At 40.3% G+C, this 25,094-nt stretch overlaps 1 protein-coding gene across 1 annotated transcript in view; it reads right to left on the bottom strand.

The window, feature by feature from the left end:
* Positions 1-25,094, bottom strand: part of DOCK1 (dedicator of cytokinesis 1) — a 1,072,828-nt gene that overhangs the window by 915,473 nt on the left and 132,261 nt on the right. The window contains exons 7-14 of the mRNA XM_069239713.1: positions 20,232-20,367; positions 17,526-17,683; positions 16,474-16,555; positions 15,966-16,101; positions 14,726-14,798; positions 12,009-12,088; positions 1,587-1,712; positions 676-800 (exon numbers count right to left, since the gene is read on the bottom strand). Coding sequence (XP_069095814.1) covers positions 676-800; positions 1,587-1,712; positions 12,009-12,088; positions 14,726-14,798; positions 15,966-16,101; positions 16,474-16,555; positions 17,526-17,683; positions 20,232-20,367 — 916 coding nt within the window. The remainder of the gene's footprint in view (positions 1-675; positions 801-1,586; positions 1,713-12,008; positions 12,089-14,725; positions 14,799-15,965; positions 16,102-16,473; positions 16,556-17,525; positions 17,684-20,231; positions 20,368-25,094) is intronic.

The raw sequence follows: 25,094 nt of genomic DNA, 5'->3' as shown, positions 1-25,094 counted from the left end.
ACAATGCTGAGTTAGACTCACAGTTTTAGACAACAAGGATCTTGGTCTTTGACCTCTTTATGCACATGAAGCTCACCTGCATCTAATAGAGCATATAAACCATGTAGTTAAAATGGTATTGCTCAGGATAAAATGACGGGGTGAACTTAAATGATGAACAACAGATAAGAGAGAAAAGAGCAGTGAGGCATGGCACAAGACTCCTCTTAAGCAATCCTTACTTTTTGGCTATGGCTGGTGAAAAAACATGGGCCTTTGTAGTGCTGATCAGGATTTGTCTGCTAAATACTCAACCGTTTCCACCAGTATTTTGGCATAACTGATGTAAAATATTTAACTAACATAAACACAACACATCAACGTTTGTAATCATATGTATATTTTACTTTCATGTAAAACACTGGAGGCACTGAACAGATCGAGAAGAATAAGAGCACAGTTTTATATTCTTCATGAGAGAGGAAAGAAGTTCTTCCCTAAAGTATACTATAAACTTTCCCTCTAAATATTCTGCCTCAGTATAAAAAAATTATAAATGGTAACTGTTTAGTGCTTCTCTGCCCCCTACCTAGGGCTCCAGTCTATGTATAGACATACAAACATACCGGAAAAGTGCTCCGCTTGAAATAAAACTGACAAACTTCACCCTGAAGCAACAAACTTAAAATACATTACCTCTAGTCGTTTCCCATCTTCATCATAGATGGATATTGTAACCTCTACATTTTTTGCGGTGGTTTTGCTACCTCTGTCAAAGTCTCCTTGAACCAACGTGACATAGATATCATTGCGAACATCACCTATTAAGAAAATGGATTAAAAAAATATCCCAAAACATTTGAAATTCGGGCATAGAACTGCATAATCTATGTCTGACCAGTACCAAATACCAACTGAAGATGCTTCATAAATGACATTCGTATGTAATTAAATATCAGTATTTCATGCTACTCTTTGTAAAATATACAAACATACAAATTCAAGCAGAATAAAGGTCCTTAGAAGCTGAGATTAGAAAGAAGCACATCATTGCAGGAATTGAATAAGACTGGAGTGATTTTATTGAATAGCCTAATTCTACATCTCTTCAATTTCTCCTGGTTTCACCATCTTCATTTCTGGTTGGCCATATTTGAGTATCTCTGGTCTTTTCCTGGAGTAACCGATACACACTGAAAAAGATTGTGTATACAATAATGTTGCAGCATTTACTACAACCTGTAATTTGTGCATCGTTGTGATGTAGTAACTGAAGTTATTCTCTCAGGAAAGATATGTGTATTACTGCTCTGTACACACATCCACGTTAATTAATACCTGGTTTATGTATAAAGATACTTTATGCACTTAAACGAAAAGTATTAAAGCAAGTAAAATAAAAATCACAATGCTTCATTCAGTTAACTAAGAATCAGCAGCTCAAGGTGAACTTGGTCTTCAAATTATGATTTGAAGTCAATAGCAGCATGTTATAATATCATTATTTATTTAGCTTTTGATAGTTCTGAAAATAATACATTAGATGAAATAGGATAACAACGTTTGAGCTATCATAAATGTTATCCTTCTCAAAATATCATATTTACCTGGCATTATAATTTCAGGAAATCCCATTTTCCGTGCAACTGCAGTAGATCGGTCTACTAAATGTGGAAACTCTTTTCTAATTTGATGAATGTCACCTGGTAAAAGCTTCATTGTAACCCATAAACCTAGAACACAGAAAATATCTCATTACAAACAAACTCCTTCGAGGTCAGCCAGAATATAGACTTCAAAATATAATACTGTGCTCTAGCATTATTACAAAATGAAAATAATTGTATGTAGCAAGTCCTTTAAAATAAAAAATTAAAGGAAGGTGATGGATGTTATATTAGACCTCACATCCTTAGGGTGGTCTTACCCCAGACCATTTCCTTTACCTCCTGTTTTGTTGCTGTAACTTTTTGTTGGCCTTAGGACTCTGAGCACTTTGCCACGGCTAACCAGTGCTAAAGTGTACATGCTTCTCCGCTAAAATATGGTAGCATTTATGTATCTACAATTAACATATTTAACTTACATGTAAGTCCCTTGTAAAGTAGTATATCATAAACCCAGGGCCTGTAAACTAAATGTTACTAGTGGGCCTGCAGCACTAGTTGTGCCGCCCACTAGCTAGCCCTGTAAACAGGTCCCGGCTTGGCATTCAAAACCTCTTGCCAAGCATGAAACTCCCTATTTCTTCCATATACATCACCTCTAAGGCAGGCCTCAGGTAGCCCATATGACAGGGTGCCATATAAGTAAAAGGCAGAACATGTACTTTCAAATATTTCATGTCCTGGTCATGAAAAACTCACAAAGTCGTTTTCATTACTGTGAGGCCTGCCCCTCTCATAGGTCAGAAATAGCAGTTCCTTAAATACTTTTAAGCTGTGATCTGAGAGGAGTAGCTGCAACATGTTTAGTATTATTGGAATAGTCATGATAAATCCTCGTTACTGGTAAAGTCAGATTTATCATTACTATTTCTGAAATGCCACTTTTAAAAAGTGGGCACATCTCCGCTCTCACTAACCTGTATGTCTACAGCCTATCTCCAATATACGAATGGCCTAGGTTAGGTGACACTGATACCTGTGCATTCTCTTCGGACACCCATAACACAGGATACTCAGCTGCAACGGCATTCATCTGCATACTGATGTGTCTTCCTGGGGAGGAGGTTGGGAAGGGCTCCTACTTATATCACAAAGGGTAGTGGCCAGGGCCCTAACAAAGGGGCTGATTGTACTCCATTGATAGTCTAGAGCTGGGGCTCACCTGAAAGAGGAACATGTGCGCTTAACAGAAACCTTTTGAAGTCACTTCCCCCCACATCAAAGGCACTTTTTAGTATAAGCACTGGGCCTCTGACCCACCAAAATTCAATACACTTCTGGACTCAAGGAAACTCTGCTGGAGTAAAAACTGCTGTGCTGTACAACCACCACTTTGCTGTGTCTAACAGTTTCAAGGAACTGATGTCCTGACTTGCTGAGTTGCGTGGCTGCATGCTGATCTCTGCCCTGCAACTTAAGACTCAACCACTACCCCTAGAGTGACTCCAAGGGCTTGTCACTTGCCCCCAGTTCAACGCCAGGTCTCCAGGAGTTTGCTGCTCATCTAACCAAGATTTCAGCACAGCTTCGCTGTAATCTGTCTCTCCCCTTTTGCCCAAGAGTTCAGCAGGGCTTTGTTGCAGCTGGCCACACACTCAGCCAAGATTCCAGTGTGGCTTCATTGCAGCCTGCCTCTCAGCCCATCAGAATTTCCCAGCAGCCTCACAGAAACCTACCACCCATTTAACCATGGCTTCACTGCAACCTGCCACTATCTTTTACTCAAGATTTTAGCACTGTTTCATTAGAGCTCACTGCTCTTCTAAGCAACATTTCAGCACAGCTTTGCTGTAACCTGCTGCTCCTCTTTGGCTCTAGAGTACAGTGTGGCTTTGTTGCAGTTGGCCACTCACCCAGCCAAGATTTCCATGTGGCTTTATTGCTGCCTGCTGCTTGCCCCATCAGGACTTCCGAGCAGCCTTGAGGCAACACCCCACCTATCTCACTCGGACTTCGGAGCAGCTTCAGTCTGGGTCATGTTGCCAAGTGACAGAGACATGTGATACACGCTGGCCTTACTCAAGCAGTGAGTAAGTTTGAGCACAACTCTGCTTCTTGCCCTCACATTGGCCCGACTCAGATCACTTAGCCTGAACCTGTGGGAGCGGCGGTGACTTTCCAGACTTACAGGCCCGAGCGGTGTTTAAGCTTCTGCTGCACTGTCTGCATAACAAGGACCTAATCCATACTATATTTCAACCAGGCCACTCCAAACTCCACCGATCAATCTACGCTGCAATCCTCGCAGAGCAACACTTGTATTCTCTCACTATGCCGTAAAGACTCTAAAATATGCCATATACACAGTGCGCTTAATGTGATACCTTTTGAAAGTGGATATTCATTGGATTTTTGTTGTTTTTGGTCTTGATCTTTTAATACACCCACGTGGAGTCCTTTTTGTGGTGTGTCATTGTGATTACTGTACATGTGCTGCACAAATACTTTACAGATTGCCTTCTAAGTTAAGCCTGCCTGCTCAGTGTGAAGCTACAAGAGGGTGAACAGAGGTTAATTTAGGTTGTGTACTTGTCTTGCTCTGACTAGGACTGTGGCCCCTACTTGAATAGGGTGCATACCTCTGCCAACTAGAGACTCCATTTCTAACATGTTACTCCCTTGTTTTGGACGGTAAGAGTAACATGATTTAGAAAATTCTCATAATTCAGTATTCTTAAGAAGATATTCAATAAAATATATATTTTAATTTCTATTCAATTACATATTTTTGCTACAATCCATTCAATCGTTGTAGCTGGTTTGTAACAAATAAAAATCACTCTCCAGATAAACACAATGTAGCACTACATAGCGGGTGGAAGATTGGGCAGTCATTTGTGTATCCATGACACTGTAGATCTAGTGGGATTATTTCCCAGATTATAGAGAGTAAGTAAGCACAATGCTTATCTGATGGCTGGGTTACAACTTGTGCTACTGGTATAAGTCACTTTTGTGAGGCATGCATCTAGAGGTGAAATCTCATTTTCAACTGAATATAACAGGTGAACAATGAGAAGACATACACAGACTGGTACTTCAACTAATTTACCATAGGGACATTCCAGGCTTAAAGACACTTACAACAATATCATTCTTAAACTTTAAGGACAGAAAACAAATGTATGCCCTTAACTTCCATAGGTTTTGGAACAGATCCCCTACCAAGCCAGAGCTGGGAGAGCGAAAGTAAAACTAGTTAAAATGTTGCCTAGAGTGAAACACTAGCAAAGAGCAGCGGTGGATGTAGGCACTTGAATTTAAGGTGGCCACTTGATACCAAGAACCAACTGAGGTGGTTGCATGCTATGTTTAGGACTAGTGAGCTGGCATTTAGGGGCTAAAGTGGTGTTCTTGAATCAAAGAAACCGAACAGCTTGCAACTGTCTGTAACTTTTGTATAAAAGAAAAGGTAGCCATTGTTTAGTTATTCTGACTACTGAATTCCAAAAGTATGTCTAACAATGGCAGATAAAGTGTTGAAGACACTTCATTTCAATTCAATTCTCTTTATTCGGTCAAAATTTAGACCATTAGAGTGCAGTCAACCATACATCAGTACATTAAAAAAAAAATATATATATATATATATAAATAAATGATAAAACTCTTAGTAAATACTAAAAGCAAGAACAATCATTGCCTTCTTTATAATCTGGAGAAATTAACAGGAGACCTTCTTGCCTGCTTAAAAAACGATCATCAGCACATTTTGGCAAGCTCCTGCTGTAGGCTATTGAATTTCCATTCACAACTATTTAAAATGGAATGTGCTTTTAACCATTAGTACATATATAAATACATAATAGAGTCAGGACTTCAATGTAAGAATAATTCCGGGACTGCTAGTCTAGGATTCAATATACCATTATCCTAAGGAAAGACACATTTTATGGCCAGAACCGCTCGTATTAAAATAGTTCTAGTACTAACAGTCTAAAGTGCAGTGTGCTGTCATACAGTAAGTACATTTGTAAATAAATGCTATATCTCAACTGTGAGTCATAAGAACTGTTCTGGTACTAGCAGTCTAAAGTGCAGTGTACTGTTATACAGTAAATAGATTGATAAATAAATACTTTATCTCGACCACTGATCATAAAAGCTATACATAGAATAATAAATGCAGATACTTTTGTTATCATAATATTATCACTGTAAATTATAATAAAATTTGATATGAGAATATCATCTCTAAAACCATTGAATAAAAACAGGAAAAAGGGGAAGAGCCATTCGAAAGTCATAACCATCTATTGTTCCCCACTATTCCTACTGAGTGGCTCAACATTAAAAATCTGACACTAAGGTGGTCCTGTGACGAATGGACCAAACTGCTGACAAACATTTGGTGACCGCACTTACAACCAGTGCAGACGAATCATATTTACAAATTCTATAGACGTTAGCTCGATCATATAATAGCAAAGCTTTGTACAATGGGATAATCCATTTTTCCCTAGGACTCTTATACAGGGGACAAAAAAAACAGAACATGTTCAATTGATTCCTCGTATGCATTGCAGTTTGAGCACTTGTTGGCCTCAGAACTATTCTTTGACCATTCAGCAGTAAAACTATTAACTGGTAAGGTTCCATATCTAAACTGGAGGAATAAAACCCAGGCATATGCAGGTATTGGGAGATCAAAAAATTGCTCAGGCCATGGTTCTTGTTTGGCAAGCAGGAACTCAGATGTTAATCAGCCCACCCTGTTACTATGGAGGACCTCCTCATTGGCCTTCTCCCAGTATCTTAGTTTAACTAGTGAGGTAGCATTGGTGGGGATCGACTCGGGTCTTTCCCATAAGTGGGGGATAGCCAGTTCGTCCCAGACCAATTTCATCTCCCTCAACCAGCTGACCTTTTTCCAGCTACACTGGGTCTTTGTAAGATCTTTAATTGCCTCTCGAAAAGGTTCCAGTTCTTCCATTTTCCATAAGCGGATCCAATATAAGAGAGGTCTCAGACCCGCTACATCTTTGATGCTGTTTGTTCCGAGATCAAGTCTGAGAGGGATCATCAGTGTACCCTTCCCCAACCTAGTTATATACCTGAAGAAATGATTTTCTTTAATTTGGAGGACATCCAACTGCCTTTGGGAACCCCATAACTCTGCCCTGTACAGTGCAGCACCTCGAATTTGAACTTTGTATATTTTTGAAGGATAGCATTCAAAGGTGGACAAGCTACAGTTCTCGCTTTGCGTCCTAAGGCCCCCCCTCTTTGGCATATGATATGAGCCCCTTTTCTAATAGCTGCGACACAGCTGCCCGAGTCTATTAATCTGATCCCCAAGTAGTCGTACTCAGTGACCCTTTCCAAAGGAATGGAGTTCATTGAAATGGTTGCTCTTGCTTTTATTTTCTATGAACTACATATCATAAACTTGGTTTTCTTGGCGTTAACGTCCACTGTCGTCCAATTAATTGCTAAGAACCTCAGGACCTGGTCTATTGTACTGACCGTGGGTCTGAACCCTGCCTGTAGATCAGAGATGGCCCCATTCTCTGTGATCCACTCGTCTAAGTGGAACAAGATCTGCTTTACAAAACGGTTTTGGAGGTTATCGAGTAGACATATTGGGCAATAGAAGGATCGCTAGGGCTGCCTTTTTTGAAAAGGGCAACTATCTCGGCTCCCCTCCATGTCCGGGGAATGGGTGCTCCTGCGGCGACTGCATTACAAACCAAATTCAGATAAGGAGCCCAGATTTGGGGGTTCGATTTGTAAAGATCACCAGGGATTTTATGGAGACCCGGGGCCTTTCCCCACTTCAAAGAGGTTACTGCTGCCTTAGTTTCTACTAAGGTGAATCTGATTGGGGGTACATCAGGTTTCCTAATTTTGACCAATTCCCCGAAGTTTGGTACATCTGCCCCTGTATAAAGAGACCCGAAATGTTTTACCCATGTTACAGGGAGGATCGAGGTACCAGGCAGAGGCCGGGAGTCACGACTATCACTTGAAATCAACTTCCAGAACTTGGAGGTGGCATTAGCTCTTGTGGAATCCAGAAGAGCAGCCCACCTTGCTTCCTCCCAGCTCTTACGGGCCTTGATGGGTTCCTGTTTATAGCCCTCTCTTGATTGTCTTATAGGGTCTCTAACCCCCTTCTCAAGCCCCTCAATAGCTTGAAGACACTATGGGCCAGATGTACGAAGCCTTGTGCATGTCGCTAACTGCGAAAAACGCAGTTTGCGGCATGCAAAAGGCCGAACGCGATGCTCATCCCCAAATTGCGAGTCGGTACCGACTAGCAATTTGGGAATGCGACTCGCAGATAGGAAGGGGTGTTCCCTTCCTATTTGCGACCGCATCGCCATTCAGAGTTGCTTTGTGACCGCGAATGCGGTCGCAAACCAACTCGCAGTTACCACCAGTGTCACACTGGTGGTAACTCATTCGCAAAAGGGAAGGGCTCCCCATGGGACCCCGTCCCCTTTGTGAATGCCGAAAAAAATATTTTTTCAGAGCAGGCACTGGTTCTATGGACCACTGCCTATTCTGAAAAAATCGAAACCCAAATGGTTTCGGTTTAGTTTTCATTTTGCAGCCCGTTTTCCTTTAAGGAAAACGGGCTGCAAAATGAAAAAAAACTGCTTTATTGACAAAGCAGTCACAGACATGGAGGTCTGCTGACTACAGCAGGCCACCGTCCCTGTGAGTGCAGGGACTCGCTATAGGGTCACAAACTGCAACCCACCTCATGAATATTGATGAGGTGGATCTTTGCGACCCCATAGCGAGTCGCAGAAGGTGTCTGAGACACCTTTCTGCATCCAATTTTGCGAGTTGCAAATTGCGAGTCGGTCAGACTCGCAATTTGCAAGTCGCAAAATTGGAGTTTACTACATCTGGCCCTTAGTACTGTGTCCATGTAGTCAAAGAATGGATGCAGGATCTCATAAGAAATATATAATTCTTCTATTGTTCTTTGCTAGAAAGTCATTAGCTTTGCATAAGCTTAAATCAAATATGAATTAAAACCAGGATGGGAATGTCATTACTGTTTTTACTTCCACTGATTTACTAAACTGCAAATACTTTAATGTGGTTTCTTTTTCATGTTAATTTGGGGTTATTTTAACAGCTATGCATATTATACAAATAAATGTTTGAGCACAGATCCAATTATTTATTCTGAGTATTGCTCAGACCAAGAGCCTCCAACCAGAGAATTCTGTGAGCAAATGTTTCAGTAGGAAGGCTTTGTAGGAATTGCTGCCACTCCTTAAAGATCATTTGAAAAGAAGATCTGGTCATGTATGTACTCTCTTTCCTGTATAAAAATAAGGATTGGATATTGTATTGATTTATTTTGGAGGGATGCACTCCCAAATCATCATCATAATATCTTCAAAAAATAGTTAAAACAAATATGTGTGCGTTGTGAATAGTGTGTTATTACATCTAGCATCTAAAATCAATGGAATAGCAATTTATTTTGAAACAGTGGTATTATCTGGTAGCACTATGCATAAAGGCAATTAATAAATCGGTGATCTTCAAGTGCAATGAAATATTGATTGAACCAAATGGTCAAATTGTGAATCTTAAGGTGAAAGAAGATAGAGCAAATAAGTTCCTTGAAGATCGTATGTTAATTTATTTTTACAGTGAAATACTGCAAACTGAATTGCTGCAACCCTCTTGCAGAAGATACTGTTCAATTGAAAATTGTAGATTTCATCCACCAGTGCAAAAAAGTAGGATATAAGTAAAAAAAAAAAAGCATAGTGTGCTCACGTATAAGATGTAAGCATTATAAAATGTTACAGTACCTTAAGCAACACCCTTTTAATACTTAGCAATGTAACCATAGCATATCTGGACAATAGCCCCATTAATGCATGAGGTTTAGCCAAGCAAGGTGGGGCCACACAAATGTTTTAGATTAAATGCTCTCCCACTTTGTCATAAATTGTGTAACCATTTCATGATAATGTTGCTTTGGGTCAAGTCTATATTTAGTATTTTTCATTATTTAACTTTAATTTACTTTTAATCAACAGTCATCCCAACTTGGCTTCTATCACATTTATTTAATGGAAACTCCATACACATCTCCATTATTTTTATACACAATCTTACAGTGAATAACTAGCAATAAAAACAGAATCAACTGTCATAAGCAATTTCACAAAGTGCTCAAGAACAAGCATACATTTTTGAGCTTAGAAAAACATGTTTATGTTTTTACATTTCTTTAAGATGACTACAAAAATCAATCAAGAGTTAGCACTTGCTTCAGCAATATAGACCCTCTTCCTTTGTGGCTAAACTGGTGGCAAATTATGCAGCTGATCCAGCTAAAAAGTAAATTCCATACATTGTTTCAAAGAATAAACTACAATGGCTTTAGCCTTGTTGGATATTACTTTGAAAACAAAAATCTTTTATATATCCCTTAGCTCTGATTTTTTATGTGCTATGGTTCAACCCCTCTTGGGGTATAAAACATATGAAAGTCTTTGTTAGGTCTATGATTCTTGGATCACGATATCTACCTAATGAACAATGTGAAAAAAAATATTATTGAAGCTCTCAATGATACTACACATTTCATACCTTACTACGTTTGTTTCTTTAAATAGTCAGCATACTGGTATGGAAGCCTTGACATTTTATGGCAAGAAATGTTGGAACAGCTCAACTGAAGGCAAGTTCTCATGTACACACTTGTGCACAAAGAGTTTTAGCATTCACAAACCCTCTGATCCCTTTCTCAAATGTACTAAAGCCAATTAGCTGTCTAGAATTTCTTTTCCAAATTGCTAAATGGGTTTAGAAATGGATTCAGAATTACTATTTGGAAGGGGTGTGTTTAGTCCTTCTAAATAGTGATTTTGGCCCTGATGTATCAGTGTTTTGTGACCTGAATCTGGTTTCAAAATATTGATAGGTTACTGACTTCCAAACTGGGATACTAACAGATTTGCAAAGGGTGAGGGGCCCTCTTTGGACGTTTCCATTTGTGAATCTTGAAACAAGTTTCAGGGAGAGCTGGCAGTAGATCCATTTGCCAACACTCTGTGAAACATTTTGATAAAAAGAGGACTTTTTTTTAAAAAGCAGAGCCATGTCCTTCAAGGAAAACAGGCAGCATTTTAAAAAAGTTCTTTATTTAAAAACAGTCACAGACATGGTAATCTGTTGACCCTTGCTGGCCTATGACTGTGACAGTGGTCAATCGCAGGGGGGTTGCAATGTAATTGTTTTTCACAAGTCATTCTGCAATCCGGTATTTTGTGATCCAACATAATTGTACATAGGATGGTTGGTAAAAACAGAATTGGTTCGCACAAACGATGTGGCCAATTTGCAGCCACTTTTTATGAATCAAATATTAGTACATTAATCTCTTTTTTTCCATCAAAAAGATGCTGGCTTTAGTTATTTGACAACTGCTTCTGAATCAGCTGTATTTTCATTGTTTGTAAAAGAAATCACTAGACAACCTGTTTCCTGTAAAATGCCAGCATTTCCATCATGTAATTAACATGTACAAATTAATAAAACATTATAAGTAAATGTAAACTTTACACGATGCCCCAAGTGACAAATGATACATGTTTTAAGTCAACTGCTATTCAAAAAGATTTAGGGCCTGATTACATCCTTGGCAGAGCGGATTACTCCATCACAAACTTGACAGATATCCTGCGCACTACATTACAAGTTCCATTATATCCCAAGGAACTTGTAATGTGTCGGAATGGATTTCCGTCACGTATGTGATGGAGTAACCCCCTCCGCCAAGGTCGCAACCAGGCCCTTAGCATTCTATTTTACTTCATATGCAACAGTCAATAAAATGGTCAAAGTTGTATTACTTGAATTATGAGAAAGGGAGTTTAGTGATAGGCTTTGTGGAGACTTCAGGGGTCTGGAAGGGGAATAGTTTTTAGTGCTGTTGTTAAGTGAGAGAACCTTCAGCCTCTCACTGTCTTTGTTCTTATGTAATAACTACAGATGCGCAGGCAAACAATCCACTTATCACCAATGGTTTCCTGCATGTGTGTGTTCATATGGCATACCAATTCCTACAAACTGCTTCATTTGCTTTAAGAAGGTTTATCTATTTAATAATAAACAGTTTTCTAATTACATGCACTCCCTACAATCCTTGCTGAATTATGCCCTTCTATTCCTAATGCTATCAATAGTCTGTAAGTAAAGGCCCATAAGATCTGTCAGATGTCAGTTCTGACAATGAAGAATGAGAAAATAGTTGCATGAAAACCAGTTAAACAACTGCATAAAAATAGAAATGTGAAATGCTATCAACTTGCTGCAAAAAAAGTGACACATGTTTTCAGACTGGTGAAATGCAAGAACACAGAGTCGCTTACTACTTACCCTGCCCTTTGCAGTTTACATCTTTAGCAGCAATCACTTTGTTGATAACACTCTGAAGGAAGTCGTTTTCTCCTGCCACCCTGGGTGAAAAACGGGATATGTTGAGCTGCTTTTGTCGAATGGCGTCATCCAATGCTATCCTGGAATATGTACAAAACAACCAACACCACAAGAAAAGGGGCACAGAAAACCGGAAGTAACAATAACAAGGGGACACAGATGATCATATCACGTGTTGTGACAAAAAGTAATTATTAGTTAACAAATGACAAAAGAACAGAAAAGGTGACAAGAAAGAGATAGGAAGATCGTTAATAGAGAAAATGATAATCTCCTTGAAAGAAGAAAAGCAAACTTCTTCCAGTCTGGTGCAATACTTTGCAGGTGTTAACAGAATCATGCATCAGGACAGAAAAATGGCTGCTGGTAGAAAGGCCAAGATATCATTTTTTTTCTAAGTTTCATAAATAGCGATTGCCAACACCTTTACTTCTTTAAAAATTAATGGTGATTTAAAAACGTAACAAGAACGCCGATGCATCTACATGTACTGCAGTACCATTATTATCCCCATGACATTTATTCTATAATTACAAATTCAATAACATGAATTCAGATTTTGCATACTATGTAAATACAACATAAAAGTATGCAGCAGACATAAATTAAATAAACACAGGAAGATTCGGTTTAGCTACCAAAATTAATTTTACTAGTTGTATCTAGGGGCATTGTTGTAGATGCACTAAGAACAGATGTAATCATGTGACAGGAGAAATTAAATATCCATGAGTTTAGCTGTGAGGCCTATGCTCTGTGGTACGGCAGTCAGTGGTGAGTTAACAGGATACATTTTGAGAACTGTTCCTTATCACCATTGTCCAAGTGCTTCAGGTACTAATGCACTCCAAGTTGATAACCAATATACTAATTTTCAAGTCTGCAATTTCCAACAGTGGTTAGATCAGACAACTAACACTTACATCATGGTCTTAAATGTGCAGTATCCACAGGGAAAAAAAACTGCTGACCTGTATGCACGAATGCACGCATCATCAGGTATGCACAAATATGCGAAATGCTACAGCAACGTAGCATGATGAAGTATGTGTGTGACTGCATCACCATGCATGGGTACTCCAGGGAAGAGACAAACACAAGAAGAGGAAGGATGGCAAAAGGTTAAGATGCAAGCAAATAAGACTGACAATAAAGCAACCTTATTGCACATAATGGACTGCCCCAACGCCCACTGTATGTGTTGGCATGATGCACAATAGGTCAAGATTCAAATAAACACAGTTATAGTGATATTACGTTTCTACAAGAAAATCTAGGAATCATTTTTTTTTGCCAATTTTGATCCAGTACACACATCATAACTTGATTCCCTGCTATGAAAACCATAATTTGCACCCAAATGGGCTGTTCGTTAACTCAGAATATTTTTGTACCAAATATCACAGTATTTCATATCCAAGCAATGAAATTACACTGTATCTAGAGTGATACCAACGATGTCAATGATAAGGTGATATGTAATGTCACTGTTGGTGTCATTTGTAATGGCTCTTCTATATCATAAGTGAGTTTATGCGCAGATAACATTTGGTTACAATGGTGGAAGCGCGAATTCAATGGCTATTGGGTTTTGTTGAGGAACCATGCAATCCCTTCCCATGTGCTATTAGAAAGGGATGGCATTACAGGGGGTGGATACAGTGAGAGGAGACGCCTGCGGTGTCTCCTCTCACTCCTTCAGACCCTCTGCTACTGCCACATCGGTCGGTCTCTGGCAAGAGGCATGGCTCCCTTTCTTGAGGACACATCATCCACACAAGACCAAGCGGGGCATCCACATACTAATCATATTGCGGTGCACCGAAAACTTCCACACCACAGCTTTGAAGAGAAGCGTCAGTTCTAGCTGCCTCATCTCTGCTCCCCCATAGATGTCTCCTCCTCGTCCCCGCATCCACTCTGCCCCTCCACCTCACTCAAATTTGATAGCAATACACAGGACATTTGCTTTGAGAACCAGCTACATTAAGAGAATGTCCAACTCTAAATTGTACAAGTATGAGAATGGCTAGTCAAAAGCATGGGCGTCTCCTGTGACTATATGTGCTAAACTCTTATTGGTGTCGCAGAGATTAAAGTAACGAACTTTTACAATTAAGCAGTTTGTATGAGTGTAAGATGAGGGAGGTGTGTGTGTGTGTGTGTTTTTTTTTTTACACTCAAGGCAGAGGTTTCATGAAGCATCCAGCACTATATACGGTCAGTACCCTAATTGCAACTCACATCAGCAGACATCAAGATCATAATAGTAAAACTGCTTTATCTACTCTACCCTAACCAATTATCTCTCTGAAAATTCGACATATATAAAAAATTGAAAATTCTCGTTCCTGAATGTACCTCGCGTTTCATCTCGACACCCAGCATTTATTTTACACTTTTACAAATGGATATTTGAGAAACTCATCGAACTAACATATATTTTAGGACGAGAGAACACAGAAATGTCACGAATTTTTCGGCACGAATAATGCTTTTCCCAGTTCCACCTCGGATCGCAATGCACATCTATTCCTGGAGCTCTGGATCTGGCAGGTCAAGATCACAAGTTAATTAACTTTGCAAGGCATTTCGCCTTCTCATAATCAAATCCTTTCGGAATCACCTTAGAGGGTTCTCAGGAGCTCTGTACTTACGGTTGAAATGGAATAAAGTGTTGTTTATCTTCATCATCGACTTTTCCAGTAATTATGTCTGTGACATCCATTACTGCAATCATGAAAAGTCAGTTCATTAAACACAGTCACGATGCAAACATAATGTATCAAAGACTTGCTTAATTAATACAATTTAATTTTAACTTTTCTGTGTAATTCCTCTAAGCACAGAAGAATTCTTTTTAGGTCAGTCGAAGAGGTCAGTTTAACAAAAGAGAAGAAAACCTTGATAAACCAAATAAATAAAAGAAAAAAAGAATGTGCTTTTCCTAGGTCTAGTTAAAAAAAAGATGTAATGTTTTTCCAGTATGAAATCACCACCACAGTGAATTGCCATTATAATACGAAATTTGGACAAAATAATATTGCTGCTACGTGCACTTCATAAACTGTTCTTTACATATATTGTTTTTCTGGGGCAAAATACTTGGCAGCCGCACAGATATTAAAAGGTATGTGCGTGTTCACATGTTCATTGAATCAGAATCCAGTAAAACACAGAATTTACAAAAAGAACTTACTTTTAGATAATCCTTGATTTTCTGCTATTAGAATGACGATTAACATACCAAACAAATTCCCAGGATGACGTGCAATACCTGAATCAATTTTTACCAAGGGCTGGTCAGGGTGTAAAATGACAAATAACCTGTCAGACTGAGCAGAAAATAAGCCTGGGCACCAAAATAAAAGTGGCCCCCATTACTGAATGAGAAACCTTAAAAAATGGCCCATGATTGCTAATGTGGACAGTTTTGAACGTGTAAAGACATGTTATAAGTATTTTGCAAGGTATGGGAAGGCATGATGGATTTCAGCTTTGTGAAGGCAATGTTTGTTTAATATGAGGGAAAGCAGAACATTATTTTTTAATAGAAGGAATTATGACTGGATATGTCGAAAGCTTATTGAAGTATAGGAACAATTTATGTGTTAGTGGTTAACCCCAACTCTTTTCATACAATATGACTTAGCAACTCGTTGGCCAGTAAAATGAGAAGGTTTTGTTTTGTGTCCGTAGAGGTGTCTTGATATTGGGACAACGATATTGTATACTAACAGATCACACGAATGAGGCTACTTATATATAAACTCAATTTATCTTTTGTCCAAACACAATTTATAATCACAGTGCAAGACGCCAGATGTTTCAGAGTGCTGTATTATGACGAGCATCAACAGTGAATATTTTCCAGTACCATGCAGCATTCAATAATACCTGCAACTCCGAAGGGCCGCCGTAATCCTGACGTCAGCTTTCTTGTATTGTTGTCTCTTAGTTCCATACGTCCTAATCTCACAATCTGACACACACAACATATCTTCTCTCTTTTCAGATCTTTGCTACCAAGGTCCTAAAAATGATTGTTTTCTGAATTACTTTGAAAGCATTTCATAATGTATTGCAAAGAAAATCTTCACAGTCTCTATGCCATTAATTTAATATTTTCATATAGCAAAAACATTTTGATAACCGTATATGCAAATGTATATATATATATATATATATATATATATATATATATATACACACATATTATATACACACACTAAACACAAAATGTAACACCCAATACCAATTCTGCATGATTTTTGCCTATTCCCAGACATCGATATTTGTTTAGAGATAAAAAAAAAAAAAGTTAGTTAATCGAAAGGATGAACGGCAGATTCAAAGAAAGAAGATAAGATGATAATGAATCAAAGAATGGAAAAAAATAACTTACTGTAAATACTGCTCGGAGATTGTGTAACCTATCAATGTCTAATGGCAATCCTGAACTGGACCATCGTACAAGATAGTTCTCACTGCAGAAAAATATAAAGAGAAAGTACAGTAATTACGGGTACCATTCGACTTCATATAACAAAAACACAATTATTTTATCCGATTTGAAGATAGTTGTACACAGTTTTAAGGAACCATTAAACATTAAATGGTTAACTGTCGCATTATAAGGAACTTCATTGTAGTATATCCGAACTTGTCAGAAAAACAACAATAAGTATTAGCAGGTTCCACTACAGAAATTCCGTTTGAATTTAAGAAACTGGCAGTAACCAACCATTAACATTGCAAGATGTGCCTCTCCTTCTGAGAGCAAATGGGCAGTTTGTGCAATATTTTCGCGCCATGAAGCCTTGTTTGACTAATAAATAAATAAGCGTGACCCCTTCACATGTACAATGAAAACTATATATGCAATGTCTACTAATTAAATTATAGGCCAGTCCTCTGAACTGTTCCAGATGTGCTGAAACCTGACAATGCAGAGAGGATGTGTATTAATCCCGCCTCACCAATATTCAGAAGGGAAGATTCCTTCGCGAGTGAACAGAACTGTGTGTCAGTTCTCCTTAGTGAGGCACCGGCATTGTGACCCTTCCTCTGAAAGGGCCCGGGATTTAATTGCCAAAATAAATATGGCATCTTGTGAAAGGGCCACAGGCGGTAGGATACTTCAATCCGTGGGCGACTTGTGTGCTTTCACCACGTCCCACAGCTGCCACGTGCACTGCGTCAGGTGCTCCTGATAGACAGCTTCAACTGTCCAAACGGCTACAGGTGACCTTTCAACCCAATTTGACCCTAGGCGGTTTTAAAATATTTCCTTGCAAATTGTATATTTTGACTAATAAATATTATTGTGTATGAAAAAAGAACATGCACATCTCATATAAACAGGTGGCTACGCGACTACTAACCTGTTAAAAAGTGAACATTATTCATAATTTAAACAACACATGTATGGACATGGTACAGAAAAAACTGCCCAACCTGATGCATTTAGATTCCACGGGGTCATAAAGGGACATCAGCACTTCAGCATCTTCGCCTATTTTACACACTACATTTTTCAAATTAACGAACAAGGAGAACGAGGGAGTAGCTGCAAACTTGGCTTGTCTGGTAATGTCGTTGTTTTGCTTTTCAGACTGCAATAAATAAAAATACAACATATGATTAAAACAATGACTGCCACTCTAGTATCTAAGATATCACAGAAATCACCATTAAACATAGACAAAAAGTACTCAAAACCCGACTCTTGTGGTTTGTGTTTTCTATTTACATAAATAGATTTTTGGATTCCCTGCTATGTTCTTCCATTTCAACTCAACGTGTTTACGTTTTAGACCCCGAAAAGCACAAAAAGCACTTTAAAAGTCGATGCACAGCCCACTAGGAGGAGCGGCTGGAGATGAGCATCCAGCTGCACGATCATAGATCCATGCGCCGATAAGGGGTACAGCCAGCAGACCCCACTGCATTAATCGGGAATCTACAGCACAATCTGTGAATCACTGGGTGGTCCTAGTGACCGAAAACAATGAACCGAAACGGGCCAACAACGAGATATGCAAACCCATGGTTGGGGGGAGGGACTTAGTACGCAATCTGACACAGAAGTATCCAATAGCGACTGATAGGCACTGTACCCAATATTTTCCAATATATTGTAGGATATGTGAAAACTTTATATTACATGCCATAGAGTGTGATTACCTTTTTTTTTAAAGTGAAGGAAAATGGTGTGCCTGATCCACAAAATTTTTTCATGCATTAGCATATTTTTTGAGAAAATAAATGAAAAGTGCATATTACAGGTGTCCAAAAATGATTTACACTGTCGCACCTCCGCAAAAGCAACGTTTCATTCACAAAGTCATGCATCCAAACCAGTGGCTGAGATTAATTAAAGAATTACATCCATCACTATGTTTTTGACGCTATGAGTGTAATAGGTAAGCCCAGACTTGGGTCTTGTGCTCACTGTGCCACTGGAACTAAGCTATACCTTGCTGATGATCCCCAGTAAGGATAAAACCAGTCCTGGGTTGCTTTTATTCGAGTTTAGGGAGGACCTGGCCTGGCAGTTTAAGCTGGACTTTTCCTACTGGAGCAGGATTAAGACTGATTTGCATCCGGCTAGGTCCACAATGAGGTGGCGTTGTGGGTGAAAAATGATGGACTGGGATGCAGCCCAAATGAATGGCAGTGGCTGAGATGAATCCAACCATTCCATCCATAATTTGATGCCAATGAACCCAAGGTAGATTACCAAATAAAAAAATAAGTAAAAATGTGAAAAAGCACTTTTCTGAATTAGGGCTGGGAGGGGAGAAGCAAAGAGGGCGAGGATGGTTGGGAGCAAGATGGAGGGCGAGGGTGGGGGAGATGAACACGGGGTGTGGGAAGGGGAAGCAACAGGTGACAGAGGAGGTCACGAGTTGGGGAAGGAACATAAAGGATGGTGGGGGATGGAAGCAACACGGAGAGTAGAAGAGGGGATGAGAAGCAACAAACAACAGAGTAACATGGAAAGGGTGGGTGAGAAGCACACAAGCGAGAAAGCAATGGAGGGACAACATGAGAATAAGCGCCACATGAAGGGTGAAGGAGAAAAGCATGAAAACTGTGAGTAACAGGGAGTGCAGAGGGAGAGAAGTGCACTAGGGAGACAGCTAGTAAACACAAACACTCTCATGGACTACTTAACCAAAAACAAAAGCGCTCAGCGAAAGCGTGCAAACCAGCTAATCAAAAGGGATGATTAACAGGCTGTGATCCCTGGGAAGAACTAACACAAGATTGACAAGATGGGGCACGAATAGGAAGTAGGAAAATTAGAGTGGCAGGAAAGTCAACCAATGGTAAGCAATGGGCAGGCCCCAAGTCCCTGAATGTTCTTTGTCTGGTATGCTCGACCTTAAAAGGGGGCAGAAATGGCAGACATGAAAGATAACATTAAGCAAGTCACTCTCCAGCTGTATTTATGTTTACATGCAGACATCCAGTTCAAAACTGCAAAACCCATAATGTGCAGATCTACTGTAATGTCCTTATTTTTATGTCATATTCTTTGTCAACAATGATATAATCTGCCTTGCCAATAATATTTATTCTAATCTTAACTTGAATCTGACACGTTCTATTATGTTCTTCACAAGCATCATTTCTTTTCTTTTTTTAAAGAACAATAACATGGGTTTGGTAGAAGTCTACGAGCATAGCTAATGAGGTGCTACGAACCATTTATTTATTAACCAACCAAATAGGTGCAGATTCCTTCAGCACCTTGAACGTCATTCCCAGAACACCACATATTACATTATACTGTTATCACGTTGCAAGGGACTTTTTCCACTGAAACAAGGACAGAGAATTCTTCATACCAGGTTTATATAATTCTGCACATCCAGTGGCGTTATTTTACAACAGTTTTTATGGTGGTGCCGGCTTAGTAGGAAAATGATGCTCTTTGGAATGACACAAATGGAAGAAAGGCAATCGCTGATCAGGAACAGGAAGCATTTATCTAGTTTCCCAACCCAGAGTTTATGTACTTTACCCATTGACATTATCAATATTTATAACTTCCAAATGCTCTTCATTTTTCTCATGTCTGCTAAATTAGAAAGCAAATTAATGACTGGCTCCTCTCTGGCTCATGATGTCACAGCAGCTGGACCACAGACCTACCTTTTCTTCTTGTATCCTTTCCTCAACTTGTTTAGAAGCTACTTCGTGGGCTCGGAAAAGACTGATTGTGCTGGTTTGTTCTGGATCTAAAATGTTCCCATCTTCATCCCTCACAACCAAGTCCAGATCGAGAGTTCTACATCAGAGGATGAGTAAAATGTAAAATTGACTTACTAACATTCATTTTGTACAGAAAAGGCGTCGAAATTAAACTAAGATGCCCAGTTATGTGTATGGTATTCTGGAGACAACAGGGTCAGCTTATCACCGAGAGCAATGAAGAGAAAAACGAGCAATCTAAAAAACTGTTAAACACATAACTGATAATGGTCCTTTGTTTGCATTTGTATTTAATCAGGTAAAAAGGGCAACATTCATTCTGATAAACAGTTTGATAAAGCCAAAAGGCAGAGAACATTGTTACACCCAAAGCACATATTTTGAGAAAACATCGAAAATATATGCACACATTTACACCAATGCTGGGTTTAACACGAAGCAAGAAAAAGTTACTTATCTGTAATAGCAGATTTGAAACTTTATTTTGGTTACAAATGTGACTGATATTAGGAACTATCTGCAAAGATTTCATTTTAACAAACGTATTCAAACGGGCATCGAAATACGGGTGTGTTTGTATGTAATCAGACCACTTGAATAATACTTATCAAAAGGAACTTCAGAAGGTCAATATGATCTACAACATCTTCAGGTCGCTTACATTAACGAGATGCAGATGAAATGCCCCTCCATTTTGTTGAAGCAATATGTCTACCTAAAGGGTATCTGTTAGACCTGACAGCCTTAGGGTAGTCACCCCTAACTTTTTGCCTGCCTCCCTCCACTTTGTGGATACTGTTTTTGCTGGTTTTTAGACTCTGCGCACTTTACCACTGCTAACCAGTGCTAAAGTGCATATGCTCTCTCTCTGTAAACATGGTAACTTTGGATCATACCTGATTGAACTATTTAATCTACTTATAAGTCCCCAGTAATGTGCACTCCAGGTGCCTAGGGCCTATAGATTAAATGCTACTAGTGGACCTGCAGCACGGATTGTGCCACCCACTTAAGTAGCCCCTTTTCCTTGTCTCAGGCCTACCATTGCTAGGCCTGTGTGGGCAATTTCACTGCCACCTCGACTTGGCATTTAAAAGTACCTGCCAAGCATAGAGCTCCCCTTTTTCTACATATAAGTCACCCTTAATGTGTGCCCTGGGTATCCCCTAGAGCAGGGTGCTGTGTAGGTAAAAGGCAGGACATGTACCTGTGTAGTTATATGTCCTGGTAGTGTAAAAAACCCTCAATTCATTTTTGCACTGCTGTGAGACCTGCTCCCTTCATAGGCTAACATTGGGGCTGCCCTCATACACTGTTGAAGTGGCAGCTGCTGATCTGAAAGGAGCAGGGAGGTCATATTTAGTATGGCCAGAATGGTAATACAAAATCCTACTGACTGGTGAAGTCGGATTTAATATTACTATTCTAGAAATGCCACTTTTAGAAAGTGAGCATTTCCTTGCACTTAAATCCTTCTGTGCCTTACAATCCACGTCTGGCTAGGTTTAGTTGACAGCTCCTTGTGCATTCACTCAGACACACCCCAAACACAGGGTACTCAGCCTCACTTGCATACATCTGCATTTTGAATGGGTCTTCCTGGGCTGGGAGGGTGGAGGGCCTACCCTCACACAAAGGACTGCCACACCCCCTACTGGGACCCTGGCAGACAGGATTGAACTGAAAGGGGACCTGGTGCACTTCTTAGCCACTCTTTGAAGTCTCCCCCACTTCAAAGGCACATTTGGGTATAAAACAGGGCCTCTGCCCTACCTCATCAGACACTTGCTGGAGAAGAAACCGGAACCAGAAACTACATCCTGCCAAGAAGAACTGCCTGGCTGCTCAAAGGACTCACCTGTCGGCTTTCTACAAAGGACTGCTGTCTTGCTGTTGCCCTGCTGCCTTGCTGAACTCTTGTCTGGCTGTGAAAGTGCTCTCCAAGGGCTTGGATAGAGCTTGCCTCCTGTTCCTTGAAGTCTCAGGACCAAAAAGACTTCTTCCTTTCACTTGGACGCTCCGTGCGCCGAAAATTTCGACGCACAGCTTGTTTCGCGGCGAGAAAAACGCCGCACACCGACGCTGATCAACGTGACGCTCTCGGGACGATCGAGACTTCGACGCACCACCTCGCAAGGACAACGCCGCCCGACTTTCCAGGAGAAATCGACGCGACGCCTACCGTGAACGCGAAACTTTGACGCACGGCCTCGCAAGGACAACGCCGCCCGACTTCCGAGGAGAAATCGACGCGACGCCTGCCGTGAGACCAAAATTTCGACGCACGGCCTCGCAAGGACAACGCCGCCCGACTTCCAAGGAGAAATCGACGCGACGCCTGCCGTGAGATCGAAACTTCGACGCGCAGTCCCGCAGAACGACGCGCAGCCGGAAAACAAGTAGGAGAATCCACGCACAGACCCGGGACATCTGGTAATCCCCGCGATCCACGAAAAGAGACTGTCTGCGCGCCGGAAAACGACGCCCGACTTCCCCGCGTGGAAAAGAACGACGCAAGTCTTTGTGTGCTGAGGAGAAATCGACGCACACACCCTTTTTCCACGCATCCCTTTTCCTGTGGCCCTCTGAGGAGATTTTCCACCAGAAACCAGGTACTTTGTGCTTGAAAGACACTGTATTGCATTCTAAAGACTTAAGACACTTTATATCACTTTCCTGTGATAGTTCTACAATTTTCCATTGCATCTTTATTCTTTTTGACCTACAATTATCCTGATAAATATTATATATTTTTCTAAACACTGTGTGGTGTACTTTTGTGGTGTTATATGGTGGTATTGTATGACTTATTGCACAAATACTTTACACATTGCCTTCTAAGTTAAGCCTGACTGCTCGTGCCAAGCTACCAGAGGGTGGGCACAGGATAATCTTGGATAGTGTGTGACTTACCCTGACTAGAGTGAGGGCTTTTGCTTGGACAGAGGGTAACCTGACTGCCAACCAAAAACCCCATTTCTAACAGTATCCTTCTGCAATATAAAGAAAAGCACATAGAACCACTTTGGTTTTCAGTGCTTTCTCGGTCTATCTTTTTCCAAAGAGGGGGTTCTAACAAACTCCATATGAAACAAAACTAGTCACCCCTCAACATGCTCACAACACATATTCATGTTTGTCCCCATCAGGACCCGCAAAAAGAGCTGGCTCTGTCATAGGCACACAATTATCCTCAGCCCCCTCCCCAAGTAAGTTAGCAACAAGGTGGCATTCAGCGGTGGTCCTTCAAATGTGTGTGATCACTTACAAGCAGTATTCATTTGTCATTTCATCAGCTAGAAGTTGCTCTCCTATTTCTATTAGTTAACAATGAAAAGAGGTATACAGAAAGTCAGAAACTCAGATAAAGAATAAAAACAAAATGATATTCACTAGCAACAGAGTCGTCTTCTTTTCCCTTGCTTCACTGTTCCTTTTTTTAGGTCTCAGCTACAGATAACTTTAGCTGTCTGTTGGATAATTATGGTTCTGAATGCATTACATATACTTAGAGTGGTGGCAATCCTAATTAACTGGTTAAGGGACATGGTAGTGTGGGCAGGTGTGGAAGAAAGCCACATGTGCAAGATGGCGAGGGTCAACAAACTGACCGATGATATGAAGGCATGGGTGGCAATGCTAGTGGAACTGCTGGCACCACATAATGTGAGGCACCCCTTAAGTGGGGAGGATCAGGGCGTGTGACGACGGACTCGAATGGATCAGATCCGAGATGTGAGGGACACAGGAATGGTAGCATATGGTCCTGCATGGCCAGCAGTATCAAGGGCCATGCATTTGTATGCTTCCTAGTTTCCATTATGTGAATATTCACGAATACTGGCAAGGAGACGTACAGGAGTGGGCATTAGCCAATGAGGTACACATGAAGACGAGTAGACAGGACAAGAAAGTGGAGGAGGACCTCCAGCTCTGGCGGGACTCGTGCACCCTGATGGAAATAAGTGCAGCCACATATACTGGTGACAGCACAGACCTGAATGGGGGTGCTCAGACATAATTAGGGGGAGATGAGACCTAGGTATTAATGTGGCACATCACTACACTCCCAGGTTTGGTGAGATGGGACGCCCTACAAAATGCCAGTGTAAAGACACAAAAAGGTTTAAATGGTCACGGCAATGCCATCTTATGTACATCTACCCTTATACCACACCAACTGCTTTTTTGTTATGTGTTGAAGTATTTTCTCTGAAAATGTACAATTAAAAGGTTTTTTTTTTAAAAACTCTGTGACTATTTGAAGGTTGTTGTCCCTCCATGACGTCTGTCACAATAGAGCTGGGGGGTTGTTTATCTTGCTTTGGTATAAGATCCGACGGTTGTCAGACAAATGTAATCTTACATGTTAAAATGTCAATGAAAATGTACACATAAAAATATATACACTTAGAGGGGGCTTTGAGTCAGTCCCTTACGCATGACTAATTGGCTTTATTGCCTAACTTACTTCCCTACTCCCAATTTTTTCGCTGTTCACCCTACTTTTATTTGTCCCTAAGGAGTATTTCAGTATCAGTGTTTTGATTTGATACTGTATCCTTTTAGTGCTATCATTCCTTGCACTGCAGTACACGAGGGACTATGTTCAACCCTCCCTCTCTCTCCCTGCTCCCCCCTTCTTCCCACATCCCTAGTTCTTCATAATCCCCCTTAAATGCTCACTCTCTCCTCACCCCACAAAGTCCACTTGCAAATACAGGACTGCCTGCCTTGCTATAGAGAAAAGGTAATCTAATTTCTTTTAAACCATTTCAAAATTGTTGTTCACACACATACAAT

Source organism: Pleurodeles waltl, chromosome 6 (assembly GCF_031143425.1).
Source record: "Pleurodeles waltl isolate 20211129_DDA chromosome 6, aPleWal1.hap1.20221129, whole genome shotgun sequence".
NCBI classification, from domain to species: Eukaryota; Metazoa; Chordata; class Amphibia; order Caudata; family Salamandridae; genus Pleurodeles; species Pleurodeles waltl.
The sequence above is the reverse complement of the archived record's forward strand: the minus strand, read 5'-3'. Positions and strand labels throughout refer to the sequence as shown.